General features: G+C 43.7%; 1 protein-coding gene across 2 annotated transcripts in view; it reads right to left on the bottom strand.

Annotated features, from left to right (window-relative positions):
* Positions 1-283: 283 nt before the first annotated feature.
* SCML4 (Scm polycomb group protein like 4) overlaps positions 284-20,979 on the bottom strand; it is a 70,719-nt gene continuing 50,023 nt past the window's right edge. For both annotated transcript variants that reach the window (XM_033008466.2, XM_033008467.2), the window contains exons 6-8: positions 14,765-15,031; positions 5,811-5,956; positions 284-427 (exon numbers count right to left, since the gene is read on the bottom strand). In XM_033008466.2, coding sequence (XP_032864357.2) covers positions 302-427; positions 5,811-5,956; positions 14,765-15,031 — 539 coding nt within the window. In that variant the 3' untranslated portion in view covers positions 284-301. The remainder of the gene's footprint in view (positions 428-5,810; positions 5,957-14,764; positions 15,032-20,979) is intronic.

Genomic DNA, 20,979 nt, shown 5'->3' with positions numbered 1-20,979 from the left:
TCCCACTTCTGATTACAAAAATAGGACTTACTATAATAATAATAATAATAATAATAATATTAATGGTACAAAATAATTATTGTAATTATATACTTCTTGGCAAATCATTAACACAAAGCAGCCCAAAAGACCCCATTGGATTAAAAAAAGGTGACGATGCAGAAATGTTAAAAAAGACAAAGTCTTTTTCAAAAAAGAAGGAAAAACAATCTGCAAATGAATGCATTTCTGTAAGGCAACATGTTACCTTTAGTTTTCCATTCTAGACTTAGGGCAGGTTCTGTTGTTGTTCAAGCATTTTTTAGGACTTGGCTTGCTTGAGCTTATCAATGTGGTAACACAGTTTCAGCGCAGGTCCCAGTTTCAGCCCCAGGTATTTCATGATCATGTCACTTTTCAGCAGCAACAAAGCATTGCCATCAATCTCCTGGTTTCAAAAGAGAGAAAGAGAATCAAGATGTGTTAACCCCCCTTCCAGTGCTGCATCTTGACACATTAAGCAAGGTAAATCAGAAATAGCATATCTTTCAGAGTAGAGCTAGCAGAAATGTCATGCATTCTGAAATTTCATTTAAAAAATTGAAATCTGAGGTTGGATAGAGTGAAGCTCTAAAGGAGGGGTTAATTAAATAGTATGTTTTATTCTTCAAGGCACTATAAGGTTTGTCTAGGTTTTCAATTACGTTGCGATTAAAACATGAGGATTATTTTAAAAATCAGCGTTGCTCTAAGCTCAATTCTGAGAAAAGCTAGTCAGCCTTGAGAGAAAGGAGTGAGTGATGGAGCGACAGAGGGATGTGGCCTCATGAACTACTAATAGTGCACCTCTGAATCTCAGCTTCAGCTTTGTCCCTGCCTATCTGCATCTTTCACATATCTCCACTATGCTTATATGCAGTGATATATATCTCTGTTTCTTTTTCTTAAATTGAAGATAGTAGTAACATGCTTATATCATTGCATTTATTAATAAAACTTGTTCACTTTTAATTTAACCATCACGTAAGTGGAGGAAATCGCCACCAAGTTCAGTTGTTTATCCCAGACCTGTTGGCTTGTAAACCTTTTGAAATTACAAAATGCTGTACTGAGCACAGAGTAGCCTGGGTGCACAGGGACTCTGTTTTACTATGCACTGGAAAACATAGAAGCTTTCAACCGTCCTTCCTTGGATCCTGAGCTTGGCTGATTTTTCCTGACTATACTAGTGGATCTGCTGAAAAACACTACCCCTCCCCACAGTCTCCACCACATTCATATACTTGGATCATCAAAGTTAAAACATAATTAGTGCTATGGTGTGTGTGCATGTATATACACATGTACACACACACTAATGCTGTATATATTGTATTCTATGATTTGGATGGTCGGGCCTTTCCTCTGTGATCCATCACCTACTAATTAAGCAATACTATGGATCCTAATTTGCCCTGATCATTATTATTCCATTCAGTAGGTGATTTAGCCGATGAGCAGTTAAGGTCACTTTCTGATTAACTCAATCAATTAATGCTCTTCATTTTGCAACCCCCCCTGCTCTACCCATAATAGAAACTCTCTTCACCCTCCCCCTCTCTTTCCCATTATTTTAAGGAAGCTAAGGGAAAGTAAGAATAAGTATTACATTAACATTTGCATAAGAAAGAAAAACAAACTCCTGGAACTGTGATGCCATAGGGTAAAAATACTGTCAAGGGTTTGGTGCGGAGGCAGCTGTTTCTAAATGTTGAGATCAGCATTTTATTATTTCCTTTATTATTACTGGGTAGGGGTCAAAATTGAACTCCATGACAAGAGTATGCCAGAGGGAGCATTCATATCCAATTAAATATCCCATATTAGCCATGTCCCTGTGCAGATTGTCGGCTTGACTTCTCTACAGTACTACTGTGTCAGCCCTTTTAAAAAATAATTTTAAAAAGCGGGATTCTATAGAATGGTCTCCAAGTAGGCAATAGTCCCACCAGAATACTTTGAACCAGATCTGGAGCTGTTAAAATTCAGTGCTATCAACACAATTCACTTGTTGAGAATCGAGATCTGGCCCACTGCAAGTTAGAATATTGCAGGAGAACATTGCTGTGTTCTTGCAAGGGAATAGGAGCAGCAAATGTACGAGCTGTGAGGTCACGATACAGGCAGTATAACCGTACAGCTTCCACCTGCAAGAATGAGTATTACTGTGTTTGTGCTGGCTTCCTGTGGCACTTATTCTGAGGATACTGTTCAAAAAGCACAGTAGCCCCTAAACAAGCCCTCTGCCATGCGAACAAGAATTGCATCTGGTGGTGGATGTCCCCTAGGATGAGGCTTTTAATGAGAAAGATGAGATTCCCCATCTTCATGGGTGTTTAAGCACTTAATTCCGAGTAACATCAAAGACTTTAGGATCTATATTCTGCTTGGGAGATATATATATCCCTTCTTTTGTATTCTGCAGTCTCGTGAACAGATGCCAACCCCAGTAAGGCCAGCACCTGTGACAGGAGTGCAGTGAGTGGAAGCTCAAACACTCGAGATGAAGGTCTAGAGAAAGATGCGTGCTCACAAGTCTGGTGTCAAGCACTGGCAGAGACAGGTTGCTATTTGAATAAATTGGATTAATTATGTTAAACTCAGAGGTTTTTGTCTCTTTCATAAATGCATTTGCCAATCACTGGCCATAATTAAACTGTCAGCCCATAACATTGCTTCGATCCCTTCCAGCTTGGGTTTTCTACCTGCTAATTCCCTGTGTAACTCTTTCCCCTCCTCCATTTCCCTTCCCCCAGTCCTTCTACCAAGTCTTTCTTGCTGAGGGAGCACTGCATGGGGCTCTCACACGGTGCTGCTCTGAGGTCCCTGCCAGGCCGGCAGCCCCTTTGCACGAGGCCAGAAGATCTATCAGCTGTCTATCAGCTCCGGGCTCGGCTCTCCTTGGCACGCAGCCCTGCCAAGGGAGCAGGGAAGAGCAGAGAGGAGGTAGTAGGCAATTTCATGGTCTTTTGTGAGAACTCTCAGGAGCTACCTGCGACAGAACTCCTTGGGTGTCTTGGAAAAAGGAAAAGCTTCTGATCATAGTGGGAAGAGCAGAGCCAGAGCCAGCTCATCCTGCAGTGCCTGTTGAAGCAGTGGCTGCACCTCCTTACTGTACGCTGGGAGAGCCGGCTCCAGGAACCACGGTCAGCACTCAAATGGCTTAATATAGCAATGGGAAAGAGCACTGCCTGTATGCAGGACACCTCCCCCAGCCTTTTCTTCCTGGTGATCCCACCACCCTCTTCCTCCCAGTGTCATAGCTCAGATGAGCTGATTGCCAGTGCAATGATTTCAGGTGAAAGCTGGGTGTTGTCAATGACAGTAAGTGCTTCTAAGTAAATTATGCACCTGCTTCATAGAAAGATTGAACATACTGGAAGATATGGCTAAGGTTAATGGACTAATCACTTGTCTCTCACTCCTGGGGTCTCCATCCTAATCCAGATGAGATTTGAAGGCTGAAAAATTACAGGGACATATATAACTCAAAGGCATAATTGAATTGAGTTGTGTGGCAATCTTACCCAGGTTCTCACAACTATGACATATTTTACAAGGAAACCAATGATAAGTAGAGCCCATGGATGCCGGGTGTTCAACAAAGGATGACAGGGACAGTCTTTAGTGGCAATTTAGCTTGATCTCTTTGGTCACAGAGCAGCTGTAGTATCGTGGGATGCTCCAGTGCAGCCGGCCGGTGACTGCCTGGAGCGTGTCACTGCCCTGTTGCTAGATAAAAGCAGACTGTGCCATCCTTTGCTATAAGTGGAAACTAGATACAACCAGTGTTTTTGCACTGTCCGTGTTTACAAGATGAACTTTAAATGTTGCTTTTCTTTGGGGTGTACCTGTATGCCTCAGACCATGGCAATTCTCTCTCCTTTGCATGAAGAGTTTTCCCTTGATGCACAGCCCCTTCTGATAGTCTCAAAGTTTCATGCTAAAGCAAGTTTCTTTCAATATGAAGGTGGCTTGTTTATCTGCCTGGTTACCCACTTAGCCAACATAGGCCATTTTTCATTATCACTTTACAACGCAGATCTGACCTCTCTGCAGAAGGCAGGGAAAGTGGACTAGCACATGTCCTGTAATAGCAGATTTGGTCCTAGCACCACTGTGCCTCCCTTGTTCTCATCCCACTGGCCTGTCTGCAGAATGGCAGATGGCCTCAGTACCTGCCGAGGGTGAGCAGGCACCAAGGCCTCTGCTCTTCATTTTCATCTGCTCCTCAGTCACCTCCTCAGTATTTGGAAACCCTGCATCCAGGGTGTAGCTAGAAGCCCATCAGTTGTGTCCCTCAGCTCTTGCCTGCAACCCCGCGTTCCCACTCGCCCCTGCTGGCACACGGGCAAGGAGGGGGACCCGCTGACCAAGCCCTTTCGCTTGCTTTGTAACCTGAGGTGCTGCTCAGGAGAAGGGCTGGGGAGCTCTTCTCATTTAGACCTAGGTCCAGGCTCTTACATCCAAAGCTATGACCTGCAGCTGAACACAGGAGAGTCACTTTTAGGGTGAAATGCATTTTCATAGCCAGACTGAATTGATCAAGGAGAGATGGAGGAGGAGGAAGCTGAAGATTCTGTTAGGTGCGTCTGTGCCAACTCCATATACAGCCGCAGAACAAGAAACTGTAGATCAGATGTGTGTTTACAGTCTTCCCCTTTACTAATTAAAGATAATATTTCCACTACTGGAGATTGCCTAGCAAAGGCAACTATCATATTCTCCAGTGAGTCAGCAGGTCTGTTACATTTGGTTATGTAGCTATATAATACTGAGGGGAAAAAGATTAAAAGTTTGTCTGTTTTGGATTTCTCCTGCTAAATACCTAGAGTCACATAAAAAATGCTCTTCAGAGAAGAATCATAGGTATCCTGGGAAAAAAAATTGTCACTGAGATGAGGCTGTTTTGCATCAATCAGACAATGAAAAATGAGCACCAGATCCTCAGTGCTTTCTCTTAGGCTTGGCATAGAAACAATGTACACTGGCGTAGTTGGGAACAAATAGTAAGCATTTGCTAAAGACATTGTTAGGGTCTCCCCACTGAAGGAAAAATTTAGAATAGAATAGAATAGAATAGAATAGAATAGAATAGAATAGAATAGAATAGAATAGAATAGAATAGAATAGAATAGAATAGAATAGAATAGAATAGAATAGAATAGGATAGGATAGGATAGGATAGGATAGGATAGGATAGGATAGGATAGGATAGGATAGGATAGGATAGGATAGAATAGAATAGAATAGAATAGAATAGAATAGAATAGAATAGAATAGAATAGAATAGAATAGAATAGAATAGAATAGAATAGAATAGAATAGAATAGAATAGAATAGAATAGAATAGAATAGAATAGAATAGAATAGAATAGAATAGAATAGAATAGAATAGAATACCTTGAGTTGGAAGGGACTTACAGTGATCATCTAGTCCAACTGCCTGACCACTTCAGGGCTTACCAAAAGCTGAAGCACGTTATTAAGGGCATTGTCCAAATGCCTCTTAAACACTGACAGGCTTGGGTCATTGTCCACCTCCCCAGGAAGCCTGTTGTAGTGTTTGATGATGTTCTCGAGTGACAGGTGAACGTTCTTCAGCCCCAAACCCCCCAGCAGTGCTGAACCCCTAGCAGGGCCCTGTGTTCAAGCTGGCTGAGCACAAACCCTGCCTACAGCAGCCAAAGGCAGCTGAGGCGGGGTGTGTGACGTGTACTGGCTATCTCTTGGGCCTGCCCATGTACTTGGCTTAAATTACCCAGAAGCAACAAGGGCAGCCTTCTACATACGTGTTTTCTGAAGAGCTCCACGTGGGGACCTAAAGCGTGAGGGTCTGCATCCTTCACAAACCAAACCACATCATCCACCGTCCAGGTCAAAGGATTCTTGCTTGATGGCCGAGCCGCGTCTTGTTGTTCTGGTGAAGGACTTGAGGCTATCGGTACAAAAAAGCCCACAACAGCTCATTACAATGGCACGCAGCGGTTTCCTTGGTTTGTGAGTGTGCAGGGCTATTGGCAGCCTCACTGCAGCATTGGGTGTTGGATCTGTGTGTGCAAGTATCAGCCTGAGATGGTGGGGTGGGGAGGGAAGGGGACTTGGAGCTGTTTCCGATCTGACTGCTTATCAGGAGACACGATCCCAGCTGGTGAATTGCGTTAAAAAGCATGAAACCCTCAGGTTCCTGCTGGGGAAGGAAAAATGTGCCAGCTGCCAGGCTCTTCAACTGAGCTGCCCCTGCTGTCTGATCTGCAAGCAGCGGGGATCTTGGCTCAAGAAGACACCACCCTCCCACCTGGAGAGAAAACGCTTCAGCACTAGACAAAGGAGTTTGCCATTGAATGCGAAGGCTAAAGGATAAAATCAGGATTTAGCAAACAGGGGTTTTCCTTCACATTCAGATATTCAGACTCATCTTAGAGCTTAAAGGAAGGTTTCTTGTCCGTATCCACCTAATCTTAGGCTCTCACGAAGCTGATGGTCCCCAATGAATGCCTATTTGGAAAGCTACTAAAACATGCGAAGATGAACATTGCACGTGTGACTTTTTAATGGTATAAACCCTGGATGATTTAAGGTCACTTTGGCTTGCTGTAGCTTTAAATCAAGTGAATAAAGGCACATTGGAATGGAAGTGCATTTATGTTTTTATTCTTAGTCTCTGCAGAATTATAAATCTCAGCCTCCATGTGAATATAATTTGCACTCCCACTTAAGCTGCTTCACTATTACAAGAACTATATTGTGCTAGGTTACAGGAAATCTGTTTAAATTTGTTTATATCCACACCAAGCAAACATTGCATTAGCAGGCAGCAGCACACAGATGTATAAAATGTTAACTTGCCCAGACCCGCTCCTCTCTTTCTGTTAAGGCCCAGTTTTTATTGTGAGAGGTGCAAATGGTAAGCAAGCAGACACTGCAGAAGATGAAAAATGAAATAGAAGAGCACGAGTAGAGTGAGACCACTCATACCTAAACTGGAGTCTGGAGGAGCCCCAGGTAGCCAAGAGGGCAGTCAGAGCTGCTGAAAAGAGAAGGGCTGAGCTCTCCAGGGAAATACTGATCTTATAGGGACAGATTAAATGTGTGAGAATCCCCACGCATGACTCAAGACACAATCTTAATGCGTGTGAGCGAATATAGTGGGCTGGGTTTGTGGCTTATGTAGATTGTCGTTCCATTGACTTCAATAGAGCTGTGCTGATCTATATTAGCTGGGGCTCTGCCCATATATGCCCAATAATGGCTTTATGTGCATATTGGTCCTTTTTTTTCTTGCCACCATGCTCATCTTATGGCATAATGTAATGAGGTATATTTTGCAGTAATGAAGGATGAACTCCAGAAAGCAGCAGTGCTATGAATGTGCAAATCTGGTCAATGGGCTTCATAATGGGATGTGATGTAAATATCATGATAATTACACTCTCATTTGCTAAGTCACTGTTCTGGATATAAAAGACAAGGAATAGCCGCAGGTCTTCTTAATTAGACAGCGAGGATTGGTGTTCGTGTGGACTCAGGCGACCCTGGGCTCCGCTCACAGAATAAATGAAATACACAATGGTACAGAGACCATCTGGAGCCTTTGGCATGAAACGATGAAGACAAAGAGTGCAAAATGAGCAGGGTAATCTTGGCCAACCCCTGGATCATCGGTATCATCAAATAACTTTGTCAGGGACAAGTGGAAGAACTGACACTTGTCTTGGAGGCAGAGGGGCGAATATTTCTCCCCTGCCTGATGGTCTGGATGCCAGCTGATGTGTGGAGTTATTGGGCACCTCAGCACCTCACACCAAAGGTTAGGGAGAAATCCAGGCTTTCACAAATGAGCTGGAAAATGGAGGGAGGACAGAAAGGTTTGGCCATGCCCGAAGGATTGCAGAAGTTTCTATGCTACTGTCATAACGTGGTCGGGGGAGATGTTGTGCCACTACTGAGGATTACATTTTTTTTCCTTAAATTTGTATGAATGTAAAGAAAGCCCAGGGGCCGTAGCCTGGGATTCACACCGGGCACAAAGAGAGCAGCCCCTGGCCCAGTGACTCCTGCCTGTAACCTGCTGCTTCTAGAAATGCCAGGAAAGGGCAAAGGGGAGCAGACAGCCCCAAGAGCAGTTGGGAGCCTTCACAGGTATCAGAAATATCTATAATGAAAGGAAGGGGGATGAGGAGAAAAGGTTGAAATGACAGGGGAATTATATTCACTCCTTCGCAATCTAGCAATCAATAGCATAAATCTGATTTTTTAAAGACAAATATATAAATGACCTTTCTAAAGAGATCACATGTCAAGAACTCTTCTAGGCCCTATCAGCTGAAGATAACCCTTTCAAATCCCTACCTGAGGTATAATACAATAATATAAAAACAAGAATTATTTGCAGATACTTACTCTTCAAAGATTGTTTTGACTTTATTTACCTACCTATAATCAAGTCCTGGATTCTCTGCTGCTTTTTAATGAATTAAGATGTGTTATTTTACTTGCGTGTAAGGGGCTACCTCTAAATGTTGTTAGTAAAACTGGGGTACCATCACCTTGCAGACAAATACCAGGGACACAGTTTGCAGCTGGTGAGCCTGGAAACAATCTGGTTTTCCATATTTTTTAAAATGTACTTTTTTGTTTGATTTATTCTGGCTTTTTAACATCGTAGTTTACACATTTAAGTGTAATCTCTTTATTTACAAAAGAAGATAAATCATTTCATGTCTACACAAAGACATGGGGTTTATTTCAATAGCGTCACTTTGCTGAAATATTATAGTAAGCACAAAAGTGTTTGATGGCAGCAGGGCAAGTACTATGCATTTTTTCTTATCTGAAGGTATTCACACTTAACCTAAGAATTAGATAAATGAGGAAGTTTCATGTCCCCCGGGTATCCTATGCCATCCTGTCATCAGAATTAATCAAGATGATAATGAATACTCAGATTACAAAGAGATGGGAGTGCTCGCGACCAATAATTATTTTTAGAGATCGTAATCTAGGTCAAATCCAATTTCCTGTTTTTGACAGGTGGCAAAAATTTGTCAAATTAATGGAATGGGATATGGAAATTTAGGTAATCAGAGGGAAATGCTTCCCCCTCCTGCCTGAAGCGGTGTCAGGGAAAGAGAGTGAAGTTCCTCTGCAGGGGAAGGTCTCAGGGCATCCCAGTTGAGACCATTGCCTGTGCAGAGATGGCTGGAGATACCCGGTCAGTGGCCAAAGCCTGTCAAAGCTGATGCAAAGACATGGCCTGGCTTAGTTTGAGCTCTCACCCCATGCAGGCTTTTCTCTGCCTCCACCTCTGGCCTCGGAACCTTCCTGAGGAGGAGGATGGAGAGAGAGAAATCCAACAGCCAAATGGCTGCAGAGGCATGACAGGAAAATCCAATGCTAAAATGGAGTTAAACCTGTGAAAGAAGGAAAGATAAATAACAGACTCCCTAAATATGTTCTTGGCAAACAAACAAAGCCCAGAGGGAGTACGGTCATTGATAGATAAGAGTGGAAAGTGAATGACAGATGAACTTTAATATTGCTGCAGGCCTAAATGATTTCTTTGCCTCAGGGGAAGGGGGTGGGAATGAAATTTTAAAAGGTTCTCTCTGATTGCACTGGAGCAGATAATAAGGAGCAGCAGTTCTATTGAAACTAAGCAGAAGTAGCAGACCCTCAAAGGCACAGAGAAATGGGAATTGTTTTTAAAAGCATATTGCCTCCTACTATAAACAAGGACAGGAGGAAGACTTTGTAGAAGACACTTTTCTAAAAGTCTAGGGCACACCAAGCAGGAGAAGAGGAGAAGCATGAGAAAAGCATGCGTGGGGGAGAACACAGTTACAGGATATTTATGGGTGTGGAGGGGTTTGAGGAGGCACAATCAGCAGAAAGCTCTGGAAGTAAGATTGGGCTTAGTGCATAGATTTGCACTGGCAGGCACTTGCAGGAGATGCTGTGCACCACCTGGCTGGTGGCCTCAGCCCTGCGGCGCGGCAGGGCAGAGCCCCTGTCCCACCGGCACGGCACGGCACGGCACGGCACACACTGCCCGGGGATGCAGCATCTCCAGCGCTCCTCTGCCCGCTGCAAGAGCAGCCCAAAATCCAGCTGTGCGAGATGCAGCCCTGGGCTGGCGCTAAATATTTGTTTGGGCTTCTCTTGCTTTGCCTCTCTTTTGAGAGGGGGGGGGGGGAAAAAAAAAAACAAACAAAAAAAACACGCGGCTCAGTGAAAGCATCAAAACTGTCAGGCTGTTAATGTCCTCAGAAATGAACAGGCAGGCTGTGTTTGCTGAAGAAGTGGTACCCAGCGCTGAGCCCCGTGATGCCGTCAGCACATCCGTTGCCACTGCCTTGGGGAGGTGCTGGATCCAGCCCCCCCACAGGGTGCTTGCAGCATTATTCTGGAAAAAAGAGAAACTTCAAACCCTGCACCCCCCAAATGTTTTCAGGAAATAAATGTATTAGCAAGCAGGATTGCCTCTTTAACGAAGGCCCTCAGGTGATAATAATTACCTGCTAATATTGGATAATAAAATCTACATAAAAATAACAAGCTACAGGGCAAGGTTAAGGTTATTATATTGTGGTTGAGAACACAATTCTTCATACTGGGAATAAAGGCTTTGTTTGTTATGTAAGCAGGCTTGGAAAGGTTTATGATGTCCTTGACTATTCCTTCCCTGATTTAAGAGCTTCAATTTGGCAAATGATGACAGGAAAGTGTGTGTTTATCTGTTAGCAGCCCCAATTGGCTTTCTGAAATGAGATTTTTTTTTTTTGTTTGTTTGGAATTTTTTAGCATAATCATGGAGAATTAGGCATCAAGCTCCCAATCGCATTAATGAGAGCTTTGAGGTTTAATCTCATCCATTCCGCTTGAAAGACATGTTCTGCTATGCACAGTGATATGTTTTATGGTTATGGTTTTTTCTATGATATTTGCCCACCATGACAAATAAGGCAAGCTATTTTTCAAAACTATCCATAAATAAAGAGGATTGGTTTGAGGTTTCAGAGAGAAATTCTTCCTCTTTTTAATGAGTCCTGCCCACCCCTGCCTTGGAAGTATGCAAACTGAGGAGGATAAGAACAGAGACTGGCATGCACCACTTACTCATCTTTGCTCGCTTATGATTCAGCAGCATATAAATTATCCCTAGAAAGAAGAGAAGCACACACAGAAGCACCACAGTGAGAGCACAGATTCCAAAGACCTTTGCAAGAGAGATTTTGCAAAGACAGTAAGCGAACTCTAATGTGGCTGCACTAAGGCAATGGCAGAAAGATGTGCATTTTAAAAGGCTGGGATTGCCAGCAGAAGTGGAAGCAGCGTGGTGGGTGAAAGTATGATATCTGTGAAGAAATACAGTCTCAAACTTTAAGGAAGAGCACGCCACGCTTTGTAGGACTCTACAGTGGGAATTCCAGTGTTACAGGGCTGATGCTACCGCAAATGGAGTAGGAGATGAAGCCAGGCTGTGACTGGGAACAGCAGAGATTCTGTAACGCTAGAATAGCTATCGTACTGAATCTGTGGGCACCTTGACTTCATGGATGTCACTGTGTTGCACATCACACAGCCACTGAAAAAGTGCCAGGCTCTGCCTGAGAGCAAACGGCTCCCTTCTGCCTCAGAGGGCCTGGGCTCTGCCGTGGACCGTGGGGGACTCTCTGCTGAAGGCTCCAGAAAGCAGCTGAGTGGATCAGAGTAAATGTCCTGGATGGTGCTGGCACAAATGTGCACTGGCCATATGTACAGTGGTGCGTATGGGTAGAGCACAGGGGATTGCTATTCCTCCCGTTGGAGACCCTGACAGAAAACTCATCTCCGTATGGGTTTGTGTGTACCTTTATGACAGACTCTAAGCTACAATGGGTGATACTGGACTAATAAACTGACAATAATTGCAAATGTGTGTACCTTTATGACAGACTCTAAGCTACAATGGGTGATACTGGACTAATAAACTGACAATAATTGCAAATGTGTGTACCTTTATGACAGACTCTAAGCTACAATGGGTGATACTGGACTAATAAACTGACAATAATTGCAAATGCTCAATATCAACAAATTAATAACTGTTTTCATCATGTTCACTGCATAGCTGTCAGTTTTAGGGAGCCTTTAGTGTTTAGCTGGCCAAACATTCCAGAGGTCCCAAATGAGCTAGAATTTGCAAGTGTCAAATGCATGTCACATAGAACATACTAAGCAGTTTGGGGATGAGTCCTGTTGCCCTGAAATGTCGTATGTAGCAACTTAATGTCACCTGTAAGTGCTTCAAAGACAACCAGGTACCACAGGTGCCGGTCCAAAAGCAATCTCTTCCTCTTTGCTCCTCAAAGTGCTTTGATATGTTTCAAGGTAGAGGAATATAGGAACCTACAAAGCCTATTTCATGACCATTCTATGACTTTTCGGAGACAGGGAAACAGTGGCATTCACAGTCAGAAACAAGAAGGGAAGGTAATTCAGATGAGCAAGCCTAAGGAGCTCTGATTTTACACTTCAGTCCCTTGAACAGATTCAAACCCCTGATGCCAAGGCTTTTCTCTATACAACACATTTTTAAGCACAGGAACTCTACCGTGGTATTTTGTGGATGCTGAAAATGGACAAAGTGTTCAATAAGCCATTGGGTGATTCAGGGAAAAAAAAAAAAAAATCTATGGAGGGTTACTAAATAGGAATCTTCCACTTCTGGTTCAGGAAACCCTTGAGCCACAAATTTCTGAAGGCGGAGAGGGTAGTGGGGAAGCACCAACATCACCACACTTATCTCTTTCCTGGGGGTGTGCTGCTGTCTCATGCTGGAGATGGAGGCTAGGCAGACCTTTGCTCTGAACTGCTCTGACCCCTATACAAAGAGATAATGACTGATCCCAAGCAGAATGATAAAGATTTTCAAAGCAAGCAAGTAACAACATTGTTAAATCTTGGCTCCTCACAGCTGCCAACTAAAAAGCTTGACGAAAAGGTCCCAGTTCTGCTGGGAGGCTCTAGGGAAGCAGTGGGAGAGGGGAAAATGAATCTTGTGCACAGTAAGCCTCTTGTCCTCCCCGCACCTGATTATGCCGACCCGAGAGACACTGAACAAGATCTGAAAGAAAGGGCTTTTCATTTCCTTTTCTTTGTAACTGAGGCTCCCAGTTCTTAGTGACAACCTTTTACAAGTTGTTTGCAGTAGTACATTTCTATACTATCCACTTTGCTTTGAGTAAAGTTGAGTCTGTAAGTAAAGAAAAATTAATGATGGGAACTGAATGCTTATCTGTAGTCTGTATAATAGAGTAACACAGGGGTAAACCAGGGAAACAAGTGTGTGAAAATGATAGCAAAAAGTGAGTGATGCTTTTGGGTAGGTATTGAACATTGCAGAAAGAAAACTTAGATTAAAAAAAAATATATAAAAATACTGGTAATACATATTTTGGAAGAATAATGTTCTAAAATATTAAATAGTGAAAGTTCAGGGACGAGAAATAGCACAGGCATTGGGGAGGGATGTGAAGGAATTATGCAAAGATCTGCACCTGCAAGGAAGAGGCTCTGGAGTGGCTACCAAGCAAGAATATGCAGAATCACTTGCAGTTTCCAGGGGAAATGCAAGGGCAGAAAGACATTGTAATGAGCTAATGGTAGACAAAGGGGCCAGGGGAATCAGCTAGGCTTCTGCAAATATATCAAGATTTAAAAAAAAAAAAATACTAGAGTGACAGTAGATTCCATTAATAAATGAGAAAGGGAAAGAAATTAATTACTTAAAAATGGCTGAGACACTCAACTCCTTTGTTAGATCTATCTTCAAGATGAAAAATGCATAAATGAATTTTGAATAATTAGTAAGGGGTGAAGACACTGTTGGAATCACTACTGATAAAGACCAGTTAATGGAGAACTTGGAAAATGCCAACAAAGTTAGCGGAAGTTCAAGGAATTAGATAACCTGTTTGATGAACCCAGGTAATTTCTAGAGAAAAAAATATCATGGCTAATAGGAAATATAGCTAATGGGTAGAGTGATTGACCCAGCAAACGTAAATCCTAGCAGGGTAACTGGACAAAAATACAAAGAGAGAGAAGAAGAGTTATTGAATGCACTGGTTCCCATGGCATCCCTTGAATTTGCAGATAAACTTCTTGTCACTTTGCTTCCTGAAGGATAAAAGAGCCTTGAGCAGTGAGCTGGATGATTTCCAAAAATATATGTTTTGCTGGGCAGTCTTTTTCAAGCAAAATCTGGCTTGGTTCGTAATCAAAGGGGCAGAAATGGGCCACACAACTAGAAATCAAAACCTTTTGCTAAAATGCTTTGAGGTAGGCACTAATATTTGGGTTTGCTCTGCATCGTATCTTGCACACAGCTGGTGTCCCACAAATAACAGGTACCTGCCTGTAGGCAGTATCAATCCTTGGGAAGAATGCCTTATATATTAATATTTATATATGTAAGTCAATAATAACAGTTGTGATTGCCACACAATTATACATAATACATATGTTTACATAATTAATAACAGCATTAGAAAACATTCACCTTTTTACTTAATGACAAACAGATTGATTTTGTGTTTACATAGATTATTATTTCTCCTTCTAAATGGAAATGTGAGTAGTCTGGGTGGATGTCAACCCAGACCCACCACACTAATTTTCCTGGGAATTCGGGAGTGAGTTAAGACTCCAACATGGCACCAGCATAGCAACACACACTGCTAAATTGAAGATATTATATTACCACTTCTGTTTCCTTCAAGATAGGTCCCGTTCCTCGTCGGGCTGGAGGTCTGTTGCCTCAGGCCAGTAGACGAGGAGCCCCCTGCAGACATCTGGGCAGGCCGATGGCTACAGGAGGAAGAGGAGCCTCCAGCAGGACGTCCGTCTGCAGGACTCTGCCTCGTGGTGTACATGGAGCCCACGCAACCGAAGGCAGAATCAACAGGATCTACGCTGTACCGCTTCATGCTCGCAGAATCAACCAGGTAGTCCTCAGGTATGACTGTTTCTGCTCAGGAAGCCAAGACACAGAAGAAACCTCAGTAAAACAGAACCAATTTTAATTAAGCCCTTGGGGGAAAAAAAAAAAAAAAAATATTGCCCAAATTCCCTTTTTTTCTGGCAACAAGTTTAATATCTGGCAGGCATGAAGCCCCTAGATTAGGAAAGTACCTCCCATTGCCCCATGATGTTTCTCTGAGCTGTTGAAAATACCACTTTCCTCATCATGCGTAGTGTCCCTCCAGAGACATCGGAGCAGGGTGAAATTACCTCCGTGGTGTTGCACATCTCCTTCCCGGCCTCAGCAACACTCTCCTTCTGATGTATTGTGTAGCCTTACTGAGCAACAGGAAGAATTAATGCTGTAATTTATGCTACGAGACTCAAGCCCCATTGCTAATAGATGTTGAGGCTGTATATAATAGAGTTTTCCTTTTAATTTAAATTTTTACTCTTTTCCCTTGGAAAAAAAAAAAAAAAAACAAAAACAAAACCAAAGAAACAACTTGGCAGCTGTGTACAGTAGTTGATGTTAAACAAACATGATTCAGTTTGACAACTCAGATACTCAAGAGTTGTGTCATGCCAGCATCCTGGCTTGTGTGTCAAGCCACAGCACAGATTTTTGTTACATGATTGACTGGCTTTTCATTTTCTTGCTGCCGTCTTTTAAAACTTTGTCGCACTCTGGGCCAAGGCTGGACTTGCCATAAGGCAAACATCAGCTCTGAAGGACAGTTGTAAATGTGAAAGCTCCTTGCTTTTGGACCCTTGCTTTTGCAGCTGCAAGTAACTTTCCTTTTTTTCCCTTAGATAAGTTGGATTCTTACAGCATTCACTCAGGTATCCTGCTGTTTTCTACCAGGGATTTCTGAGCTCAATTCTCACACAAATACAGATAGGGTGTAATTCAACTGAATTCAACTGAGTTCAGCTAACTTAACACTAGCATAAGAGAAATGGGAATCAGGCACTCTGAACCTTTCTCCCTAACCTCCAACAGCTGCCAAAATTCTATGGTAATTGAGCTAAATACCTGGCTTTTCAGACTCCTCCCAATAAACCAAAGAAAATCCAATCAAGCCTCCTCATTCAAAGGAATTTAATTACTGTGTAGAACACTTGCAATAAAAGCCTTTTACGCATAAAGAAGACAGCTCTTTCTGCAGCATCCTGCCTGCACCGCATGGAATAATTATGCCTCTTGTGAATCATTACCTCTTTATTCCAGGAAAAGAACACTCTTTTAATATGATTACAATATGAAGAAGACACAGACTATCAAAACAGCAAACAGTACATTAAAAGAGCCCTGCTAAACAAACAGCATACAGCTTTTATAACTATGGATATAAATTACTCCAAAATTTGTGAGCAGACACCAGGGACTTTTTGACTAATGTCAGACTCTCTCAGTACTCTGTGTGAAACAAAACATGTGCGGGTGAAATCTCCCCGTGGAAGGACGCCCGTGAGTTGTGTACAAGACAATGTCAAGGAGCCAGACGCCACCAGTTTTGTTCCTCACCTTGCCTAAGACTTTTTTCCTGATCTAGATCAATTTATTCCACCTGCCTCTGCTTTGTGCTCCAAAATAGGAGTAATGATGCCTATTGCCACAGACCAAGCAGGAGCCTCCATTCATTACTGTTTGAAACATGCCCCAGTGGAAGATGCTCTGGGAATTTGAAAAGTCGTATTTACGTCTCCATTGGACAGGGGAAGGCAGGGATCATCTCAAGCAGCCAGGTTTCTAAGCAAGCCTTTTCAGAGCTCCTGATCTTCAGGTTGACATGAGCAGTCAGTAGATTGCAAGAGCAAAGAGTAACCTCCTCCTGACCAAAAGAAGCTCATGATGAAATGCAGGTCACGGTTAGAAGGAACACAGGAAGAAGGAGAATGTGCATTCAAGTATGTGTGGTTACAGGTTTTAAATGATACAGTTTTAAAAGGGGATGGGCAGCTTCTGTGCTTGCTGTTGAGTGCAGGCTGCTTTGCAAAACTGCACGAGCTGATGCACATTGAGCCACCATGTCTTCATGAGCTCATGCCCTGCAACAGTCTGCCCACCCCCAGGAGAAACCCATATGTGGGAGGGAAGATTCAGGCAGGCCTGGGGGACTTTCGGGGCACAGAGAGATCCGTTATGCCCCTGAGAGGTGACACAGTCCCCAGTGACACTTCAGGGCAGGAGGAGACATCTGTGTTTCGTGACACTCCCCCGTCCCAGCAGCAGAGAAGGAGGTGAAGGTGATGGGGGACTCTGTGGGTTCACTAAGGATCAGTCACACCTGACCAACTTGACTGCCTTCTAGCATAAAGCAACTGGATTTGTGGGCAAAGGGAGAGCAGTGGATGTCATTTGTCTTTAGCAAGGCTTTTAACACCTTCTCCCACAGTATTCTTGCATCCAAGTTAGAACGTTATGGTTGGGATGAGTGAGAAACTGGTTGGATGATCAGGCTTAGTGGGTAGCAGTTAATGGATCGTATGGAGGTCAGTAAAAGGTGGGATACCGCAGGGATCTAACGAGACATACAGGTTTGGACTCTGCAATACCAGCCAGACATGGACAGATGGGTGAGTTCAGCAGAGGGCCATCAATATTCCTGGGGTCTGAAGCACTTGCCCTGCAAGGAGAGGCTGGGGGAACAGGGCTTATTCAGCCTGGGGGAGAGGTGGCTTGGGTAGAAACCCAACAGTAGCCCCACAGAAGCCATGGGGATGTCACCAAGAAGATGGAGCCAGGCTATTCATAGTGGTGCACAGCAGGAGAACAAGAGACAACAGGCAAAAATTGAAATGAAAACTTCAGATTGGATGCAAGGAGAAACCTTTTCCCCGTGAGGACAGTGGGTCAGTGGCAGAGGTTGCCCAGAGAGACTGGGCAGGCTCTGGCACTGGAATTTTTCCAGACCCAACTAGACAAAGCCCTGAGCAACCTGGTCTGACCCTATAGATGACTCTGCTTTGGGTAAGGGGTTGGACCAGAGACCTCCTGGGGTCCCTCTCCCCTGCGAATTGCCCTCTGATCTTATGAGTGACATCTTCTCCACTCCAAGAAGCAGCCATGAGGGGGATGGGGAACTGTGTCAAGGACTCATATGAGGGGTCCAAGGCCCCTTAAAATGTCACAGGAGGCAGCAGGAGGGATGGGCTCCACTGCCCAAAAACTACAAAAGACTGTGGAAGCTCTTTTGGTCATATTTTTCCAGCTCTTTGTTAGTTTGTACCACAGAGAAGCTGCATGGGTTCGGGCTCCACCAATGATGTGTCTGAAAATATCTGCATTTTGTAAGCTCCCAGAAGGCCTTGTAAAGCGCATGGCTTTCACAGCTACTAATCCCACTTTGGACAATTAGGGAAAAACATGTTTCCTAAGACAACAGAAGAATACATACCTCTCTACTGAGGTTTAAAATGCAACAGTTTCATAAATCTGTAGCTTAGCCCTTCTGTATTCTGTTGTGCTTGTGTATTTTATTTTCTAGGTAGTCAGCAGAAGGACACACATTAGTGAGAAATTAGTACACAATGTTTTAAAGCAGGACTTGTGAGAAAGCTGCTTCGAGCCTTTGCTTTGAGCACAGTAGTCTCTGTTACAACTGTTCACCCCCCTGAGATGCCTGAGCGATTTTGACACAGTCTTCTTTTCCATGAATGGTTCACAGGCAACGGGATTGAAAAGCCCAAGACTGTTACAACCAGCACACGTCAAAATGCAGCAAAGTAGGAGAGGAAAAAAACAAAACAAAACAAAACAGCTGCTTTCCCAGTTTAAAAATGCACATTTCTTTAGCTGAGTTTCTTTAAAGTAGCAAACTATATGGTTCCTAGCCAAATTCCTGAAGATGGGGCAGCAGAGAGTTAAAACAGCATGAGAACCAGCAGCTCACATCCGAGCTCTGCTGCAGACCTCTGAAGTGACCTTGGCCAGGTTATCTGTCATCTCTGACCCCAGAGATGGGGGTCTCTCTCTAATAGAGACCCCAGTTCTCTATTAAGATGAAGAAAAATACTTGTTTTGTCTCTCACATCTGTAATATGTTAAGTCCTTTGCCTCAGCAGTATCTGTAAGCCACTACAGCATGCCACATAGATGCATACTGCATGTGTGAATGCAGAACACATACAGTGGACCTTTGGCAGCATGTGGGAATAGAGACACCCCAGACAGACAAAAAAATTATGCCTCCAACTGTGCATTAGGAAAGCAAATGAAAATCAATTTAAAGTCAATCAGGAAATGAAGAGTGTATACCCAGGAAAGATGATCCTTAGCTGACGTTTTCCCAAGCAGATCCAGTCTCTCACTTTTTTCTCTTTCTCTTAAAAGAAAATCAAACGAACTTATTCTGCTAAAATCTCTCCTATAGGTAAAAGCTCTTTCTGCACTCCAGAGACACTCTCTACTCTGCCTTCTCGCTTCTCCTCCCAGGCCAGGCATGTCTTGGGCAGCTTTCCTCACCTGCTGCTGCTCCCACATCCTTTCTTGTGTTACATCCCTCTCTCCCTTTACCTGTCTCAGTCTCCCTTACTTATAGCCCCCACCTGCTCCTCCCTCCATTCTTCCCCATCATCTCTCCCTACTGCTTCTTCCGTCATATTTCCACCATCTCGCGACCTTGCTCTAATGCTACTTTCCCACACCGGCAGCGTCACCCTTTTCCCATTTTGCCAGCTATTTTCCTATCTTCCTTTTCTCATTTCCCTCCTCCTGCACCGCTGACCTGCATAGCCATTCCTTCCCCAGGCTGTTCCCCTTCCATCCATCTCACACTTCCATTCATCCAGCTTTCCCTTCCGTGATACCCCCCAATGCCTCTCTCTGGGTTCGTCCCCAGATTGCCGCTTGGACAGCAGAGCCTGAGGTCAGGGCAGTGAACTGGGGCCAGGGTCCCCATTCCCAGCTAATCGGCCATGTCCTGCACAGTGGCTGCATCCAGGTGAAGGTTGCACAGGGCACCAGTGCAAACCTGAACCCACAACACACCTGAGCATGCCAGGCACCGATCCCTAAACCAGGGAGGTCCTCTTTTACACACCAGCAGCTTCCCAGGACACCTGCCCCTCCTCCTAGGCCAATACTTTTGTGTCACATCATAACTTTTTACTCCACCACCTGCAATGCTCGATCATTTGCATTTGCTCTAATTAAAGTCCCTGTTAACTTCTTTTCCTCACAGTCAATATAGATGTTTTTTTTCTTTCTTTTCTCCGCCCCCCCCTCCCTTTTTTGTGTTGTCTCCTATTCCTCATATCATTTAGTGATGGGCTCTGCCCTCTGACCCTTCCCTGTACCCTTTTAAGTGCTACCATATATTTTCTATAATGGGTTGACCAGATGTGAACTCTATATTTTAAGTGGCATGATATCATGGCTTCCTCAGACCTCTCCTCTCCCCCATCCAGGACTAGCCTTTTTCTCATCTCTCAGCCATTTTGAGAGGAGCCATCCACAGTGTCAAAACCATATCAAGAGAATCCTTGTACAGTTTTAGATTCGCCTGTATTTTATAGGTACTGAGCTTGGCTCCATCTCCCTGCTCAGGGATGGCATTTGTCCAGTCTGGGAGGCAGGGAGGGGGAGGGAGTGGGAGGGGACAGCCTTAAGCAGCTGTGGAGGTTAGAAACCCTGCATCTCAGCCTTTATGGAAGGAAAACTGAAAGTGTGGAAACACAAAAAGCGAATGCAGAAATGAAGAAGGAAATACTTCAGGTGAGTTTAACTATCAGGTCAACCTAGTGTAAACCAGAGAGGGAGAGAACAGAGAGAGCTAAACAGTATTTAAGAGCGTGAAATATATGCCTTGGTTCTGAACTACTATCTTCTTTTTTAACATCAGCTCTTAAAAGATGAAAAAATAACTTTTTCTGTGTCTGCCAAACAGCCTCACACATTTCTGTCCAGTCTGAAACAGACCATGGACCTTATCTTTCTTGTAACTTGAGCCT

Source organism: Tyto alba, unplaced genomic scaffold, assembly GCF_018691265.1.
Source record: "Tyto alba isolate M040663 unplaced genomic scaffold, T.alba_DEE_v4.0 Super-Scaffold_40, whole genome shotgun sequence".
NCBI lineage: Eukaryota > Metazoa > Chordata > Aves > Strigiformes > Tytonidae > Tyto > Tyto alba.
This window is presented reverse-complemented; position numbering and strand designations above follow the sequence as displayed.